The sequence below is a fragment of the Bison bison genome, unplaced genomic scaffold (assembly GCF_000754665.1).
Source record: "Bison bison bison isolate TAMUID 2011002044 unplaced genomic scaffold, Bison_UMD1.0 scf7180017864146, whole genome shotgun sequence".
Taxonomy (NCBI): Eukaryota; Metazoa; Chordata; class Mammalia; order Artiodactyla; family Bovidae; genus Bison; species Bison bison.
The window spans coordinates 6,822,512-6,840,818 of NW_011494718.1; the positions used below are offsets into that span (position 1 = coordinate 6,822,512).

An 18,307-nucleotide genomic window follows, 5' to 3' on the forward strand; every position below is an offset into this window, starting at 1 on the left:
TGCACAATATGTATGTGACAAAGTATATATTTTAATAATTATGATAATCACTGAAAAATACATTTATAACAAAAGTGAGACTAATTTGACACAGTCTTTATGTTCTATGCATTACTCTAACTTGGACATCAAAGGAATAAATAAGGAAACAAGATTTTTCAGTGATGTCATTTTTATTTCACCTACACTTTACATTGCGTAATTCACTGAGAACTAAAATTGTTTTTAAGTATCTCTTCTCCTAATTTGCAACCGCAGTCATTACTAACCGAATTTCAGTGTTCTCCTACAGTGTCCCATAAAAGGGAGAAACTATTATTTAAGGTCAGGGGAAACTGCCTATACCGTGGATATCAGAATAGCAAAACACAAACTTTGAAGAGTGATATCTAAATACTCCCTCTTTCTTCCCACCTTTCAGATCACTCTTTGAGAAACGGGATTTGTTACATGAAAAACAAAGATGAAGCTTTCCCCTCCTTCTTAAAGTAAGAGATATTTCTGCTTAGATGAAGAATCGAAAAACAAACGAACATTCTCTATACCTGGACCCCAGCTGTACTGAATAAAACCCCTGGTTACACACAGTCTATTGATTCCTGATTGGGATAAATTTTCCATGACTTGAGATAGATTAGCTATTCATACTTCAGAGGTGTGAATTTATCTAGGAGGACAAAACACTGTTGTCTGGATTTCTAGTATCTACAAAAGGAAATGCGGGCGCTAGGAGCAGTGTGAGAATTAAAACCGAGCTGTCCTCGTTGACCTCAAGGGAGAAAACTATCAGGATTAGATGAATTATAGAAAACATTTATATTCAACCATTTGATTTTTCTGCAGCAATTTTAGAGAAGAGATTGCTTTAAATAAATGTGGTTGGGTCATTACAAAGAAATGAATCTTCACTAGAAAAATGTGATGCTGGAAAAAGAGAAGACACAAGAGTATTATTCATAGTATAGTACCCATGAAAAAAACTTTTTAAAAAGTGAGGATGGAAACCTTCATAAACTCTAAGATGGCTGATAAGACGGATGCCCTCCAAGGGGTTGCCATTGCTCCCCATGGAGGCCCCATGGCACACGGGCATCCTGAGGCTGGCACTGGTCCCAAAGTCTGGAAGCATTTTACCCCCAAAGCGTCAACTGCAAGCAATTTCTGAGTCTGTTTTGCCTCTGCCCATGACAAGAATCAACATGTTCCAAAGTTCCACTAAATATGTTTCTTTTACGTTAAAACTCTGCTGTTTCTATGAAAGGTAAAAGCTAGAATTTTTTACACATGTGGACAAAAGCTATATTTGGACCTTTCAGTCTCTTAACAAAATAAAGACATTTTTAAAAAAGAACTCTCCCCTGCTGCAGTTTATTCTAAGAAAGGCACTCTGATTTTCAGAAAATTTAAAAAGTAAACCTTCTCTTCCTAAACAATTTAAAAGTTCAAGAAGATTTTGTTTTTAAGAACAAAAATAAAAGTCAAGCATTTAATCTAAATTAATTTCAAGTTTAAAAAAACTACTTAGGGGAACAGTGACGATTTCTATTTATACAAATGCTTTTTTCTAGTCATCCCATCTACAAACACCTAGGTTGCATACTTTTAAAAAACTGATAATTATGACATCGCTTTTTTTTATGACATCACTTTTAAGTCTTAAATACTTGAGATTTTACAAAATTAAATCCTGATGTCTTAGGCTTCTCTTTAAATACAGGTAAAATGACTCGGGACATCTTTTATTTAATTCCGTGTGAAACTATACCACCCAACAGTACGTCAGACCAACAGTCTGAAATCCAGGAGAATAAAGACTACAGACCGTGACGTTCAAACCCACCTGCCTCAGGGAAAAAGTGGATAGAAAGGTTATGAGAACACCTAAGAGGTCTGAAATACACCGAACCTGGAGCATGTGGCCTAAACGATAACAAAGCTGATATTTTAATAAGCATCATTTCCCTTTGAAGCATTTCACTTACTTTACACCAAGATTTCTGAATCTCAGCATTATTGACATTTTGGCCCCCAAAGAATTCTTCTGTGGCCGTCCTGTGCGTTGCAGGAAGGTCAGCAGTTTCCTCTGGCACCTACCCATTAAATGCCAGTCAGGATCACCAAAGCATGACTCACAGACGTTGCAAAGTCCTCAAAAGGCAAAAGTGTACCCAGCTGAGCACGACAGCTTAATGCTAGAGAAAACCCAAGAATTCTCATGGACAAAATCCTAAACTGTGATTTTATCTTAAGTGATTTTGTAAAGAGACATAAAATGCATCAGACTAACCAAGTCAGACCTTGTAAATGGAGATACTACTACTAGGAAGATGGGATCACCAGTTTAGAGGAAAGGAAAGACTTCACAGACATGGTTTTCACCACATAAATGCTTACAGGCATATGACACACCAGTACCTCTTCAATCAAGAAAAGCTCTCAAACCATAAAAGATAACAAGGGCCCTTTAAAACTCTAGCACAAGGGTCAGAATGGGATCACTACACTGTTCATGATGAACTGATTAATTGCCTACAAATTGTTTAACCTCTATCCTCGTGTCAAAGACCAGACTAATTAAAGTGAGAACAAAATATGAGTAGGAAGTAACCAAGAAAAAGAACATTGAAGTCAAGGCAGCTAGTCTAAAATTTTGTGCAGAGACAATTCATGAACACATCTTAGTTCCTTTCTCATCACCTAAGCAAAGCTGTTCTTTTTTTGAGAGTTTTTAGAGAGCAGATAGTTTGGAAAAATTCATTTTATGGGGAAAAATAAAATGAACATTGACCACTTAAAGGTTTGCTTTAATCTTAAGCACAAGACAAATCTCAGGCTATTTCAAAGCAAGATTTAATCTCTTCACACTTATAAACCAACAAAAAGACAGACTTAATGTTTTAAATAGTAAGTCTACCTACAGTACAAAAATGTTGAATCCATGCCCAGAAAACTAGTTTTTAAGGGTACCTGGCAATCTGAAAATATAATATCCAAAGCTGGGTCTATCAAAAATGAAATCTATTATTTTCCAAATCATCATTTTATTTCAAAGTTTAAAAATCTCTCTTTTCTTTGTACATAGGAAATAATGGTTTAATCTTTTTAAGACATGAACGGTGGCAAAAATGATATATGTAACATTCTATAACCACATGCCAAAATTTCAATGATTAACTCAGTGTTTTAATTTCTATGATCTGATTGAAATCAGTCTTATTTTCTTTCTCAGTGCTTGAGTTTCTGCTTCTAAGCAGACATGAGAAAGTAGTGGAAATCAAAACAGCAAATGCTGGATTTCTTATGGTAACTATACCATCACTTCTCTTACTTAACACAAAATTGAAAACACACTACAGTGTTCTTTCCTTGCCTTTTCCACTTAACATTTTCTTCGTCTTCAAATATTCCCCACAATTTCCCCACAATTCACCACAATTTTCAATACCTACTACACATAAATCTTACGGTAATACCATTTAACTGCTTTTTACTTTAGAGATTTTAAATTATTTCCAATCTTTTGATCTGATTGCTAGAAAATTTTTATGCACAATTATGTTTGTATCTTCAGTTATTTAGGATAAATTCCTAGAAGTTAATATTTTCAAGTTATACAAAAAAAATTGCTTTCCGTAAAGCTAATGAGACGGAGTACACTTCCACTCTTTGGAAATGCCAATTCACTGCACATTAAACAATAACATTTTCTTTTTTACAAAAACCTATCAACTTTAAATATTAATAATAATATCTCATTGCCTTAATTTACATTTTCATTAGTGACACTGAACTTTTTTATGCTTACAATTTATAATCCTATCTTCTCAAATTGTCTATTTGGCCCTTTATCTACTTTTCCATTGTAATGTTATTTTTTTCATATTAAACTACTATGACTCAATATAAATATACATAATCTTTGCTTGACATCTAGAAATTTCAAACTGTTATGCCTAACCAATCAACCTTCCCTTCAAAATTAATTTTTCCACTACTTTCATACTTAGAAAATCCTTTCCCATTCCAACTACTGACATATCTCCTTTTGTTCTTTTGTCTCATTTTGACATCTATATGTTTAAGACACCTGGAGCTTATTTTTGGTATGGTTATGAGGATGTGGATTTGATATCTGGCAGCATGACAGCCAATGAATCATTATTTCCAAAATTTTCCTGCTTATTTTTTAAGATTAACATTTAAAATCACTTTGTCAGGTATTGCTCTCCTCACTCCAAAACAATCTCATTTACATTCTTAAGGAAACTGCATTTAATCAATACAAAAAATCAGGAGAGTTGATGAGAGTTGAACCATAAAGAAGGCTGAGCGCCAAAGAACTCATGCTTTTAAACTGTAGTGCTGTATAAGACTCTTGAGAGTCCCTTGGACTGCAAGAACATCAAACCAGTCAATCCTAAAGGAAATCAATCCTGATTATTCTTTGGAAGGACTGATCTGAAGCTCCATACTTTGGCCACCTGATGCGAAGAACTGACTCAGAAAAGACCCTGACGCTGGGAAAGATTGAAGGCAGTATAAGAAGGGGATGACAGAGGATGAGATGGTTTGATGGCATCACCGACTCAATGGACATGAGTTTGAGCAAGCTCCAGGAGATGGACAGGGAAGCCTGGCGTGCTCCAGCCCGTGGAGTCACAAAGAGTCGGACATGACTGAGTGGCGGGACAACAACAACAATCAATGTGATAGTACCAGGTGCCACCTGGCATCCTTACCAGGCACCTGATTGTCATAGAAGCACTTCCTGTAACTCCTTTGTTTTCCAACACATGGGCTTTTGAGATATCCCACATTCAAGGTCTGGAGCGGCTGGTGCGCTTCACCGGACCGGCTGTGTGGAGATACCCCACATCCAAGGTCAGAGAAACCCCAGTAAGACGGTAGGCACTGGAGTGGCTGTGAGGAGATACCCCACGTCCAAGGGCAAAGGAGAAGCCGCAGCAAGACTGTGGGAGAGGCAAATTCGTGTTCAGAGTCAAACCCCATTCCCACCAGGGACGCTTAAAGGGCTCAAACAAACCTTGCATGCACCAGGACCCAGGGACCCCATAGAGACCAAGACAGAACTGTGAGCGTCTCCTGCGGAGGTGCGTGTCGGCAGTGGTCTGCTGCAGGGACAGGGGCTCTGGGTGTGGGTATGGCATAAGTCCTCTTGGAGGAGGTCGCCATTAACCCCACCATAGAGCTGCCAGCACTCACATAGGACTGGGAAATAGACTCTTGGAGGGCACCACAGAACCTTGTGCACCAGGACCCAGGAGAAAGGCACAGTGAGCCCACAGGAGACTTACCTGTGGGTGTCCAGGAAATCTCCAGTGAAGGCTTGGGTTGGGGGCGCCTGCTGCAGGGTTGGGAGCACAGACTGTAGCAGTACATACATGGGATCTTTTGAGGGAGGTCACAATTATCTTCATTATCTCCACCATAGTTTCAGTTCAGTCATTCAGTCGTATCCAACTATTTGCGACCCCATGGACTGCAGCACGCCAGGCTTCCCTCTCCATCACCAACTCCCAGAGTTCACTCAAACTCATGTCCACTGAGTTGGTCATGCCATCCAACCATCTCATCCTCCATTGTCCCCTTTTCCTCTCGCCCTCAATCTTTACCAGCATCAGGGTCTTTTCAAATGAGTCAGCTCTTCACATCAGGTGGCCAAAGTGTTGGAGTTTCAGCCTCAGCATCAGTCCTTCCAATGAACACCCAGGACTGGTCTCCTTTAAGATGGACTGGTTGTATCTCCTTGCAGTCCAAGGTACTCTCAAGAGTCTTCTCCAGCACCACAGTTCAAAAGCATCAATTCTTCTGTGCTCAGCTTTCTTCACAGTCCAACTCTCACATCCAAACATGACTACTGGAAAGAGCATAGCCTTGACTAGACAGACCTTTGTTGGCAAAGTAATGTCTCAGCTTTTTAATATGCTGTCTGGGCTGGTCATAACTTTTCTTCCAAGGAGTAAGCGCCTTTTGATTTCACAACTGCAGTCACCATCTGCAGTTGAGCTATTTCAAATCCTAAAGATAATGCTATGAAAGTGCTGAACTCAATACGCCAGCAAATTTTGAAAACTCAGCAGTGGCCACAGGACTGGAAAAGGTTAGTTTTCATTCCAATCCCTAAGAAAGGAAATGCCAAAGAATGCTCAAACTACCACACAATTGCACTCATCTCACATGCTAGTAAAGTAATGCTCAAAATTCTCCAAGCCAGGCTTCAGCAGTACGTGAACTGTGAACTTCTAGATGGTCAAGGTAGTTTTAAAAAAGGCAGAGGAACCAGAGATCAAATTGCCAACATCCGTTGGATCACTGAAAAAGCAAGATAGTTTCAGAAAAAATACCTACTTCTGCTTTATTGACTATGCCAAAGCCTTTGACTGTGTGGATCACAGCAATCTCTGAAAAATTCTGAAAGAGACGGGAATACCAGACCACCTGACCTGCCAATTGAGAAATCTGTATGCAGGTCAGGAAGCAACAGTTAGAACTGGACATGGAACAACAGACTGGTTCCAAATAGGAAAAGGAGTACGTCAAGGCTGTCTATTGTCACCCTGCTTATTTAACTTATATGCAGAATACATCATGAGAAACACTGGGCTGGATGAAGCACAAGCTGGAATCAAGATTGCCTGGAGAAATATCAATAACCTCAGATATGCAGATGACACCACCCTTATGGCAGAAAGTGAAGAGGAACTAAAGAGCCTCTTGATGAAAGTGAAAGAGGAGAGTGAAAAAGCTGGCTTAAAGCTCAACATTCAGAAAACGAAGATCATGGCATCTGGTCCCATCACTTCTTGGGAAATAGATGGGGAAACAGTGGCTGACTTTATTTTTGGGGGCTCCAAAATCACTGCAGATGGTGACTGCAGCCATGAAATTAAAAGATGCTTACTCCTTGGAAAGAAAGTTATGACCAACCTAGACAGCATATTCAAAAGCAGAGACATTACTTTGTTAACAAAGGTTCATCTAGTCAAGGCTATGGTTTTTCCAGTAGTCATGTATCAATGTGAGAGTTGGACTATAAAGAAAGCTGAGCATAGAAGAATTGATGCTTTTGAACTGTGGTGTTGGAGAAGACTCTTGATAGTCTCTTGGACTGAAAGGAGATCCAACCAGTCCATCCCAAAGGAAATCAATTGTGGGTGTTCATTGGAAGGACTGACGTTGAAGCTGAAACTCCAATACTTTGGCCACCTGATGTGAAGAGCTGACTCATTTGAAAAGACCCTGATGTTGGGAAAGATTGAAGGCTGGAGGAGAAGGAGACGACAGAGGGTGAGATGGTTGGATGGCATCACCGACTCAATGGACATGAGTTTGTGTAAACTCCGGGAGTTGGTGATGGACAGGGAGGCCTGGTGTGCTGCGGTTCATGGGGTCGCAAAGAGTCAGACACGACTGAGCGACTGAACTGAATTGAACTGACATGCACTTTTGTTTCAGGTAAGAATTTTTCTTTTCTTAGTGTATTAAAGAACTCATCCCCCATTTTACTACTAGATCTTTAACAGAATATAGATCTGTATTTTGTCAGTGCCAAAATACAGTGTATTTTGTGACAGCGTTTGGGAATGTGTGTACTATGCTTTTTCCTCTAGATCTCACGTATGAAAGGGTTTCTTAATAGTAAGCCACCCTTTAATTTCTGTCATAAGTCTACTCATAACAATAGTCTTTAATATGTTGGTGATTTGTGTTGCTTGTGCTTTAAACATTTTTAAATATAAATATTTCTACCTGGAGTTTTTCCAAAGACAATTTTCTGAATACTAAAGTTTCAGTGATTTCTATTTCAATTAGATGTTCAACTTCTATAGTTTATTTACATTTTCCCTGAACAACGTTCATTTGGAGATTTCCAAATCGGTTTCTGCTTTTAAAATCTTTGCTGAATTCCAGTTTATACTCTATGTTTTCTGATTTGCTGCACCTTTGATCTTCCTTTTTCCTTAGGTAAAAGTTAGGTATCTTAAACTTGTCTTCCCACTTCTCATCTTCTATGCGTCCACCAACAATCAGCTATTTGATTTACCACATCTTTTTGTCCTGTGGTCTAATTTTTTTTTCACTTACTTGTAAGATGAATCTTAAGGTGTTTTGTGTTGTGCTGTGCTAGTAAGTTAAAATGTAAAGTGTCTATTTCCATTCATATCGTGAACCTATTTTGGGACAGGCTTCTATGAAATGTTATGCCTTCTCACTATTAATTTTAATCAGTAAAGTCATTGTAAACTCACTATCATGTACTAGAACTTTCAGAATCTACTGTATAAAATTTGGTTTATGTTTAAGATAACAACCCAGTAACTAGATCTGGTCTTAGAAAATTAGAAACTAATTGTGTTTTTACAGAAGATATTGCTCCAGTGTTCATTATTCATTCTCAGCACTACACAAGCCAAACACTTCAAAATAAATTAAGTATGTTCGAGGGAAGAAATAAAGTGGAATAAAGTAACAAATCGAATGCTGGAAACTACAATGTTTAATACAATGTAAATCTAAACAACTACTGAAATTAGGAAAAAATACACTTTGGAAGTCTCATGTTTCTTTTTAGAAATGATAATCTAATTGTGGTGAAACTCAATATTTGTATATCTGCTATTCATGCATTCTTGCTATCTGCTCAACTTTTTTTTTTTAGCATATTAGGTTCCCTGGTATATTGTTACTATAATTTGGCCTGTATATTCCTGTATAATTTGTGTACATTTTTCAGAAATGCTGCTTAATTACCTCCAGTGTTCCCTATGAAACTCACATGGTCATTCCTATGAAAGTACATTTTTGAAACACATTTTCTATATTATACATAAATATTTCACTTTTTCACTTTCATGCATTGGAGAAGGAAATGGCAACCCACTCCAGTGTTCTTGCCTGGTGAATTGCAGGGGCAGAAGAGCCTGGTGGGCTGATGTCTATGGGGTCACACAGAGTCGGACACGACTGAAGCGACTTAGCAGTAGCAGTAGTATCAGACAGGAAAGTTTCCTAAGAGCATTAAATATCTTTTATTTTTACTTCTGTGATTTACTCAAACTCATAATGACTCTAGTGGTCAATAGATGTTTTTATTCTTAAATAGAGAATATTTCATGTAGCAGCCTTTTCAACTTAAATTTTTCCCTCAGAAGTTCACATTTCCCTCTAGGTTGGTACAACTACCATGGAAAACAGTATGGAAGTTCCTCAGAAAACTACAAACAGAATTATCATATGATCCAGCAATCCCACTCCCGGGCATATATCCAGAGAAAACTATGATTCCAAAAGGTACACGCACCCCATGCTCACAGCAGCCGAGACACCCTAAAGGCCCAGCAACAGAGGAACTGCATAGAGATGTGCTACACATAGACAGGGGAGGATTACGGAGCCGCAAAAAGGAGGGAGCAATGCCATTTGCAGCAATATGGATGCAACTAGAGATCATCGTACTAAAGTGAAGTCAGAAAAATGGAGGCAAATACCGGATGATATCACTTCTTTTTGGAATCTAAAATACGGCACAAATGAACCTATGAAACAGAAACACGGACACAGAGAACAGGCTGCTGCTGCTGCTGCCAAGTCGCTCAGTCGTGTCCGACGCTGCGCGACCCCACAGACGGCTCCCCCCTCCCTGGGATTCTCCAGGCAAGAACGCTGGAGTGGGTTGCCATTTCCTTCTCCAATGCAGGAAAGTGAAAAGTGAAAGCGAAGTCGCTGAGTCGTGTCCAACTCTTAGCGACCCCATGGACCGCAGTCCACCAGGCTCCTCCATCCATGGGATTTTCCAGGCATGTGTACTGGAGTGGGGTGCCATCTCCTTCTCCGAGAGAAGAGACTCGTGGTTGCCAAGGGGAGGGGACTGGGGGAGGCATAGAGTGGGAGGTTGAGGCTAGCAGATGAAAGCTTTTATATACAGAATGGATAAACAAAAAGGCCCTACTGAATGGCACAGAGAACTATGTTCAATATCCTATGATTAAACCATAACAGAAGAGAATATTTAAAAAAGAATGTGTACACATATATATGTATAACTGAATCACTTTGCTAAAAAACAGTAACACTATACTTCAAAAAGTTTATGATAGATTTCTCTACATCTCTTTTGAGATACTTGGGTAAAGAGACAAGGAAGCCACTTGCTTTATCATTTTTCATGATAAAGACCCACACGCACACACTCCTCACAAGTACAACTAGGAGAATCATTTCTAGTGAGCTATGACATTCATATTGTTAACTAGGTAACTCCCGTGGTACAGAGAGGGTTTAAAAGCAAGCTAGAGCGTGTGGGGCTAGAAACATCCTACCTGCTTCCCGTCTAGCGTGCAGAGCCTCTTCACCACTCCCGAGTCCAGCTTAATAGCTTCGGTGATGTCTGTTAAGACCTGTTCGAAGGAGTGAGCAGTCTTCTTATTCAGGAGGATCCGCACAGCTTTTCTAGGCTTCACTCCACTTCGAATCACAGTCACTAATTTGGGCTTGATGAAATCTTTACTTTCCTTTACTTCGCTCTTCACTGAGGAGGGAGGGGCCGAGCGGGTGGCCCCACCCTTGATATTCACGGACCAGTTTGGATTAACGTTTTTGGTGTAGTCCACTTTACGAAATGGTTCATTTGACGCGCACACGTAACTCTCACCTAAAAAGAAAAAAAATCAGGTTTATCAATGGAATTATTCCCACCGTAGAAGCATTTTCTATGAAGCACAAATGCTGTAAGTCCATTGAGTGACTCTTCAACTTAACAGATTCAGCATTCTCCCCACAGCCCTTTCTTTTTAATAGCATCTTGTGTGATGCTATTCATAATGTGTGCGGAGTGAAACGTAATGGACAATGAAACTAAAGATCTGGGTTTCTTTCTGGTCACATGTCACCCTGCATAGAGCGGCTTGTGAGACCTTACTTCCCTGATCAGGGATCAAACCCACGCCCCCAGCAGTGAAAATGCAGAGTCCTAACCACTGGACCACCAGGGAATTTCCTGCTCTTTGCTTCTCAGCATCATTGTCTCTAAAGGGAAGTTGTTGAACCAGGTGAATTCTAAGGTACTCCTTGCTTACAAAAGTCCATTAACTAATTTTTAATGTCTCATTCTGGAAGAAATAACTGTATCACAAGATAATATATTCACATAAAGAAGTAAAACTGTTTTCCTCCTCTTTCTAATTATGTATTTCAGCCCTCCAAGAAAAATTTCTACAAAATTTGCAGAGCTGACTAAATTATATTCAGTTATATGATCATTTACTCAATTAACGAAACTACAAAAATGAAGCTAGAGTTTTGTCAGCTCAAAGAAATATACCACAGGAATTTTTTTTCTTAATGGCAGAATGAATTTAAAATAATTAGTTTAAATAGATACCCTTTTCAATGTCTACTTAAATGAAGGATTATTAGTTAAAATGATATGTTCATTATTCATGTAGCCTTCGGCTTCATTTTTATCAAGTAAAACATAACAACTGTATAATTTTTCAATTGGTTAAACTGATCCAAATGTTCATTAATTTCAAGTTCCAAAATTATATATTGAAAAAAAATCACAATATTTCTCTCAGGAAACTCAGAAGTCACCCAATTCTTTTAGTCCCAACTTTCTGGTATAAAAGATAAAAGGATTACATGTTAAGATTTTCTCTAAAGTATCTTCTAATTCAAAAAGAATTAACTTTTTTTCACATATGTAATATAATGGTCTCATTTTAAATAGATGATACAAGCCTTAAATGCTAAAAACAAAATAACCAAAATAGTAGAGGGGAATTCTTGAGGAAAACATATTAATGCAAATATTATTTTTAACTAGTATCAGAATGTTTTGAAGTCTTAATTAATGGAGAACACAAAGATTCCCAAAGGTATGTGAACAATTCAGAAACAGATGAGACACAAATGTATCTGAAAAGAGGAGCAGCGTCTTCTGTTTAAAGGGCCACTGCCCACGAAAAGTTAGGGAACCAGCCTCAGGCTTCAATGTTACTTCTTCACCAATACTCTTAAATCCAGCCCAACCATCACCATTTAGAGATTTTCCATCTCTGTAGGTTTATCTTTTTTCTCAATGTGGGAAAATGGCATGTAATTCAAAAGTAAGTGTAAATTTAGTAAAACGAAACTATATATCACATACAAGTATTCATGAGCTAAAATAAATCATTACAATCCTGCTTTCATTTTATACAGAAAACCATTCTCACATTGAAAAACTTACAATTTTTATCTATGTAAAGTTTAATTGTATGTTTGATCCAAAATTTTAAGTTGGAAGATAAAAGAAGGAATCTCAGCAAGAAAAGGGGATTGTTCTTTTTTAAGGCCAGAGAAATCAGCTAGTGGAGAGTCTTTCGAAACATAAAGAGAAATGGCAATGGCAAAACAAGCGCTAATTTAGTACGTCAGACTACCCTGATCAAACTAGCCCCTGCAAAGCTGATGTGTCAACCAGGAGAGCTGCCTTTTACATTTTCCTTTTGCCTCTTTACACGAGTTCAGAATGCCAGAATGAAAACAGGTAAAGAAAGCCTGTCTCTCAATTTTGTGTGTGGTTACTGATAAATTTTTACTTCCTTCCTCTCTCTTCCTTTCTTCATAACGTTTCTGTTAAAAACTTGTGGACCAGTTCTATAATGAATATGTAAAGTGCTGAACCCGGCCTGATGAACGCCCGCTGAACAGAGCCTCATCCTGTTCTGCACCCATGGCAGACACGACCGTTCACAGAACACCCTTCTGTTTAGCCCAGACGCCCTCCTCATCATTCACACGGGGTACCCGCTCACATGACAGCTGCCCCCATGGCAGCAAACCCACCTTGGCATCCTCGGCACTCAGCATTTCAGCACAAAGTTTCAAGACGTGATTTTGAGGTCAGCCCTGAGTTTCTGTATTCTGGACACAGAAATCCCTATATACAGATGTCACACCTTGACAAAGTAGCCACTGAGATGCCTCAACCAGCCGCCCCTGGTTCCCCTCCATCAAACAATCTCCTGACTACAGTTGTGTCATTTACATAGATCTGCCTACAGGGAGAGAATATGTGGACAAAAGCACTTAAAAATTTTGGTTCCTAAGGCAGTGATAGTTCCTGCTATTAAACAATAAAACCTTATTCTTCGTTAAGACACCAGGCAACTACAAGATTGAGTAGAAGCAATCAGTCTTCCAACAACCAGATTTATGCTTCTGTAGGGATTTCTGTTTAAAATTTGTTACCCCCCCTGCCAATGTGTCACTTCTTCCTTTTTCCCCATCCTGGTGAGGAACAGCACTTCCTATTCAATCCTCAGCCAGAGACCTAGGCATCATCCCTCACCCTTACGGTTTTCCCTACAAACTATATTCTGATATCAAGCTCCATCTGCTTTATCTTCTAAGTGTTTCTCTCTTAAAAAAAGCTTTTGGACTTCCCTGGTGTTCCAGTGGTTAAGAATCTGCCCTGCAATGCAAGGGACACTGGTTCGATCCCTAGTCCAGGAAGATCCCATACGCCACACAGCAACCAAGTCCGTGCACCACAGCTACTGAGCCAGCACTCTGGAGCCCAAGGGCTGCAACTGCTGAGCCCGCTGCCTTAGAGCCCATGCTCTGCAACAGGGGGAGCCACCACAATGAGAAGCCGTGCATCACAGCTAGAGAGCAGCCCCCGCTCCTCGCAACTAGAGAAAGCCTGTGCACAGCAACCAAGACTCCTCACAACCAAAATAAATAAATACCAAGAAAAGGAGTTTATTGGAGCATCACTGCTGTACAATGTCGTATTAACCTTCTAAATACTAAAAACATCCCTCCTCACCACCTACTTCCCCCCTGGGTCAGTGGAAGAATCTTCTGTTTCCTACACTTTCTCCAGAGAGAAAACAAGTTTTCCAAACGGCAGTGCATTTTATGCTAATGACACAGCTGAAAAAGTATATCTTCAAGTAATGAACCCTGGTATATGGATAAAATGCTACATTGTGAGAGAATTTTTTTCCTTTTAAATCACATATTAATTAAGAAAGTAATAACGTAATATTACCCAAATAAAATGTAATAAGCACATGCTCAATTATCATCCCTGGTAGCTCAGACAGTAAAGAGTCTACCCGCAATGCGGGAGACACAGGTTCAATCCCTGGGTTGGGAGGATCTCCTGGAGAAGGAACTGGCACCCCACTCCAGTACTCTTGCCTGGAGAATCCCATGGACAGAGGAGTCTGGCGGGCGGCAGTCCACAGGGCCGCAAACAGCTGGACACGACTGAGCGACTTTAGTTTCACTTTCATATTCCAGAGAAGAGGCGTTAAGGATTTATGCCATAAGTTTATTCACAAACATATCTAGGATGCTGAGTTCAAGGGTTTGATCCTTTTAAGAGATTCCACCTCTTAATATGCTCCTTCTCTGTCTCATTGATTATTTTTTAAGTGGTTGATGTCTTACTATTAAGAAAGGTACAGCAATCCAAACCCAAAGATTTGGAAGGCTCCTCTTCCACCTCTTAATCTGCTCCTCCTCTGTCTCATTGATCATTTTTTAAGTGGTTGATATCTTACTATTAAGAAAGGTACAGCAAATCCAAACCCAAAGAACCAAGTCATCACAGCTAGAAACCTCCACTTGCTTTCCACTGAAAGTGGTATATTCTTCCGTGGACCGTTCTCATAGCGGCTCCTATGGGCCCAGAGGATGTGAACTCTGTATGCTCTGTGCCCGCACAGCGCTGCTGGAAGCTCTGCGAAAGATGCAGAGACTGAAGGTGGAAGAAACGGCGGCTGCAAACCAGGCGCTTCTTTCCTCACGACCTTGTTCCCCTAACTTGTCAGAGAATCTTTTAAACTTTTACCAAGACACATTACACACTCACCAAAACAAGGAATAAACATCTCTTTTAAAATGAAGGTTATAAATGTGTTATGTATATACCTAAATATCATACATGGATATATCAAAAATAAAGCCATCCCCGAGGATGGTCAGAATTGGTCTGACAGTCACAGCTGGATCTCAGGGTCTGGTCTGAGATGGTCCAACCTGTGTTCCTCTGTGGATATCACTTCACAGAATATCTGTATCAAATGAAGCCACTCCGAGGTGACAGAGTGACACAAACAGGTCACTCGGTGACTGCCACTTCTTCACCAACTGTAGCTTTTCCCTCAGTCGTCTGCCCTCACTATAACATTTAGTAAGACACTGAGTCACAGAATTGCCCTTCTTCTGACAACACCCAATACAGAATGAGTCCCTGCTTCCCTAGAACCTCCCTGAAATCATGCACCCAAAGCCCACTTTCCATGGCAGCTGTCACGCCCCTTCCTGAGTTGCCCTAAGGCGTCCTGTGGGGTCCACTCCTGCCTGCTGCCGTGAGTGGGAAACTCAGCTCGGCTCTGGGTATGCTCCTGGTGGTTGTTAGCTGGAGAGAACTGAGATACATACACACACTCAGACATATTTACAATCTGTCTCTAACAACAGTTCTTGGACCATAACACACTGGTGGGAAATCATGTGACAAATGATGATCACAAGAATACTATATAGAAGAGGATTTGTATACAGAGAACAAACCAGTGGTCATCAGAGGGGAGAGGAGTTGGGAAAGGGGCAAAATAGATGAAGAGGATTAACAGTTACAAACTACCAGTTAGAAAGTCAGTCACAGGACTGTGAGATGCACCACAAGGAATAAAGCCAACATTTTACGATAATATTGTATGGTGTGTAATCTGCAAAAGTATTCAATCACTAAGCCATATGCCTGAAACTAATACTGTTAGTTGACTATACCTCAATGAACCTTTCTTTTTAAGGATTCGTTTTCTGTGTAGTAGGATGGGTAGAAACAGGAGGTGGTTTACACAACACCCTAACTGTTTTCAAGCACAGTGCAGAACAGAAAGATTTCCAAATTCTACCTCTCTCTGGAGGCGTGGCTGCGGCTTCTTACCACTGACATCTGTTCAGAGATGCTCCCTATAACTTCACGCCGAGCAGGATGACAGACCGACCGTCACCAGCTGTGTAATGTAACCTGGGTACCTGTTAACTACTAACTTTCATCCTTAATCAAATGAACCGCCTCCTCTTTAAAAGGCAAGAAGCTAGGAACTTCCCAAACTCTTCCTCTCCGAACACCTCCATCTCTTACAGACATACTTCAGTTCAGTTCAATTCAGTTGCTCAGGCGTGTCCGACTCTTTGCGACCCCATGAATCGCAGCACGCCAGGCCTCCCTGTCCATCACCAACTCCCGGAGTTCACTCAGACTCACGTCCATCGAGTCAATGATGCCATCCAGCCATCTCATCCTCTGTTGTCCCCTTTTCCTCCTGCCCTCAATCCCTCCAAGCATCAGTCTTTTCCAATGAGTCTGTGCCAATTCTCTCGCCTCCTTTCCCGTCTTGGTGACAAGGGCACTCTCCTCCCATTCAATATTACGCCCCTTGCCCAACATTTGGATCCTTCCTGCCCCTCATGCTGAGGTTTCAGGTCAGGCACATTCTTCTTTGTTTACACAGGATTATACACAAGTGTCTCAGACCTTACCACACACAAATCCTCCCCTCTTCATTCCCCGTCCCCCTCTACCTGATGCGCTTTGGGTTCCATTCACTCCCTGGTAGCTCAGACAGTAAAGAATCTGCCTGCAATGCAGGAGACCTGCGTTCGATCCCTGGGTTGGAAAGATCCCCTGGAGAAGGGCATGGAAACCCACTCCAGTATTCTGGCCTGGAGAATCCCATGGACAGAGGAGCCTGGTGGGCTGCACACATGGGGTCACACACAGTTGGGCACGACTGAGCAACCAACACACACAGTGCCCAGCTAGACAGTCCTCATCTGCCTCCCCCACTTCCTCACCCACACTTTGCTCGTAAGCCCCTGCGGCAGCACCTCTGCTTCCTGCATGCCCCTGGCTGACAGGCCCTAACCCCAAGCATTTCTCTCCTGCCACAAGCAAAGCACATATTGTAAGGTCACTTGATGTCTTCTGAAGGCAAAAAAGCAAAATGGCTGTTTGAGGAGGTCTTACAAATAGCTGTGAAAGGAAGAGAAGTGAAAAGCAAAGGAGAAAAGGAAAGATATAAGCATCTGAATGCAGAGTTCCAAAGAATAGCAAGCAAAGATAAGAAAGCCTTCCTCATCGATCAGTGCAAAGAAATAGAGGAAAATAACAATGGGAAAAACTAGAAATCTCTTCAAGAAAATTAGAGATACCAAAGGAACATTTGCAAAGATGGGCTCCATAAAGGACAGAAATAGTATGGACCTAACAGAAGCAGAAGATATTAAGAAGAGGTGGCAAGAATACACAGAAGAACTGTACAAAAAAGATCTTCACGACCAAGATAATGACGATGGTGTGATCACTCACCTAGAGCCAGACATCCTGGAATGTGAAATCAAGTGGGCCTTAGAAAGCATCACTACGAACAAAGCTAGTGGAGGTGATGGAATTCCAGTTGAGCTATCCCAAATTCTGAAAGATGATGCTGTGAAAGTGCTGCACTCAATATGCCAGCAAATTTGGAAAACTCAGCAGGGCCACAGGACTGGAAAAGGTCAGTTTTCATTCCAATCCCAAAGAAAGGCAATGCCAAAGAATGCTCAAACTACCGCACAATTGCACTCATCTCACACGCTGGTAATGTAATGCTCAAAATTCTCCAAGCCAGGCTTCAGCAATATGTGAACCATGAACTTCCAGATGTTCAAGCTGGTTTTAGAAAAGGCAGAGGAACCAGAGATCAGATTGCCAACATCCGCTGGATCATGGAAAAAGCAAGAGAGTTCCAGAAAAACATCTATTTCTGCTTTATTGACTATGCCAAAGCCTTTGACTGTGTAGATCACAATAAACTGTGGAAAATTCTGAAAGAGATGGGAATACCAGACCACCTGACCTGCCTCTTGAGAAATTTGTATGCAGGTCAGGAAGCAACAGTTAGAACTGGACATGGAACAACAGACTGGTTCCAAATAGGAAAAGGAGTACGTCAAGGCTGTATATTGTCATCCTGCTTATTTACCTTATATGCAGAGTACATCATGAGAAACGCTGGGCTGGAAGAAAGAAGCACAAGCTGGAATCAAGATTGCCAGGAGAAATATCCATAACCTCAGATATGCAGACGACACCACCCTTATGGCAGAAAGTGAAGAGGAACTAAAAAGCCTCTTGATGAAAGTGAAAGTGGAGAGTGAAAAAGCTGGCTTAAAACTCAATATTCAGAAAACTAAGATCATGGCATCCAGTCCCATCAATTCATGGGAAATAGATGGG

At 40.6% G+C, this 18,307-nt stretch overlaps 1 protein-coding gene across 6 annotated transcripts in view; it reads right to left on the reverse strand.

The window, feature by feature from the left end:
* Nucleotides 1–18,307, reverse strand: part of DCLK2 (doublecortin-like kinase 2) — a 186,562-nt gene that overhangs the window by 150,951 nt on the left and 17,304 nt on the right. For all 6 annotated transcript variants that reach the window (XM_010840770.1, XM_010840769.1, XM_010840768.1 and 3 more), the window contains exon 2: nt 10,341–10,672. In XM_010840770.1, the coding sequence (XP_010839072.1) occupies nt 10,341–10,672 (332 nt within the window). The remainder of the gene's footprint in view (nt 1–10,340; nt 10,673–18,307) is intronic.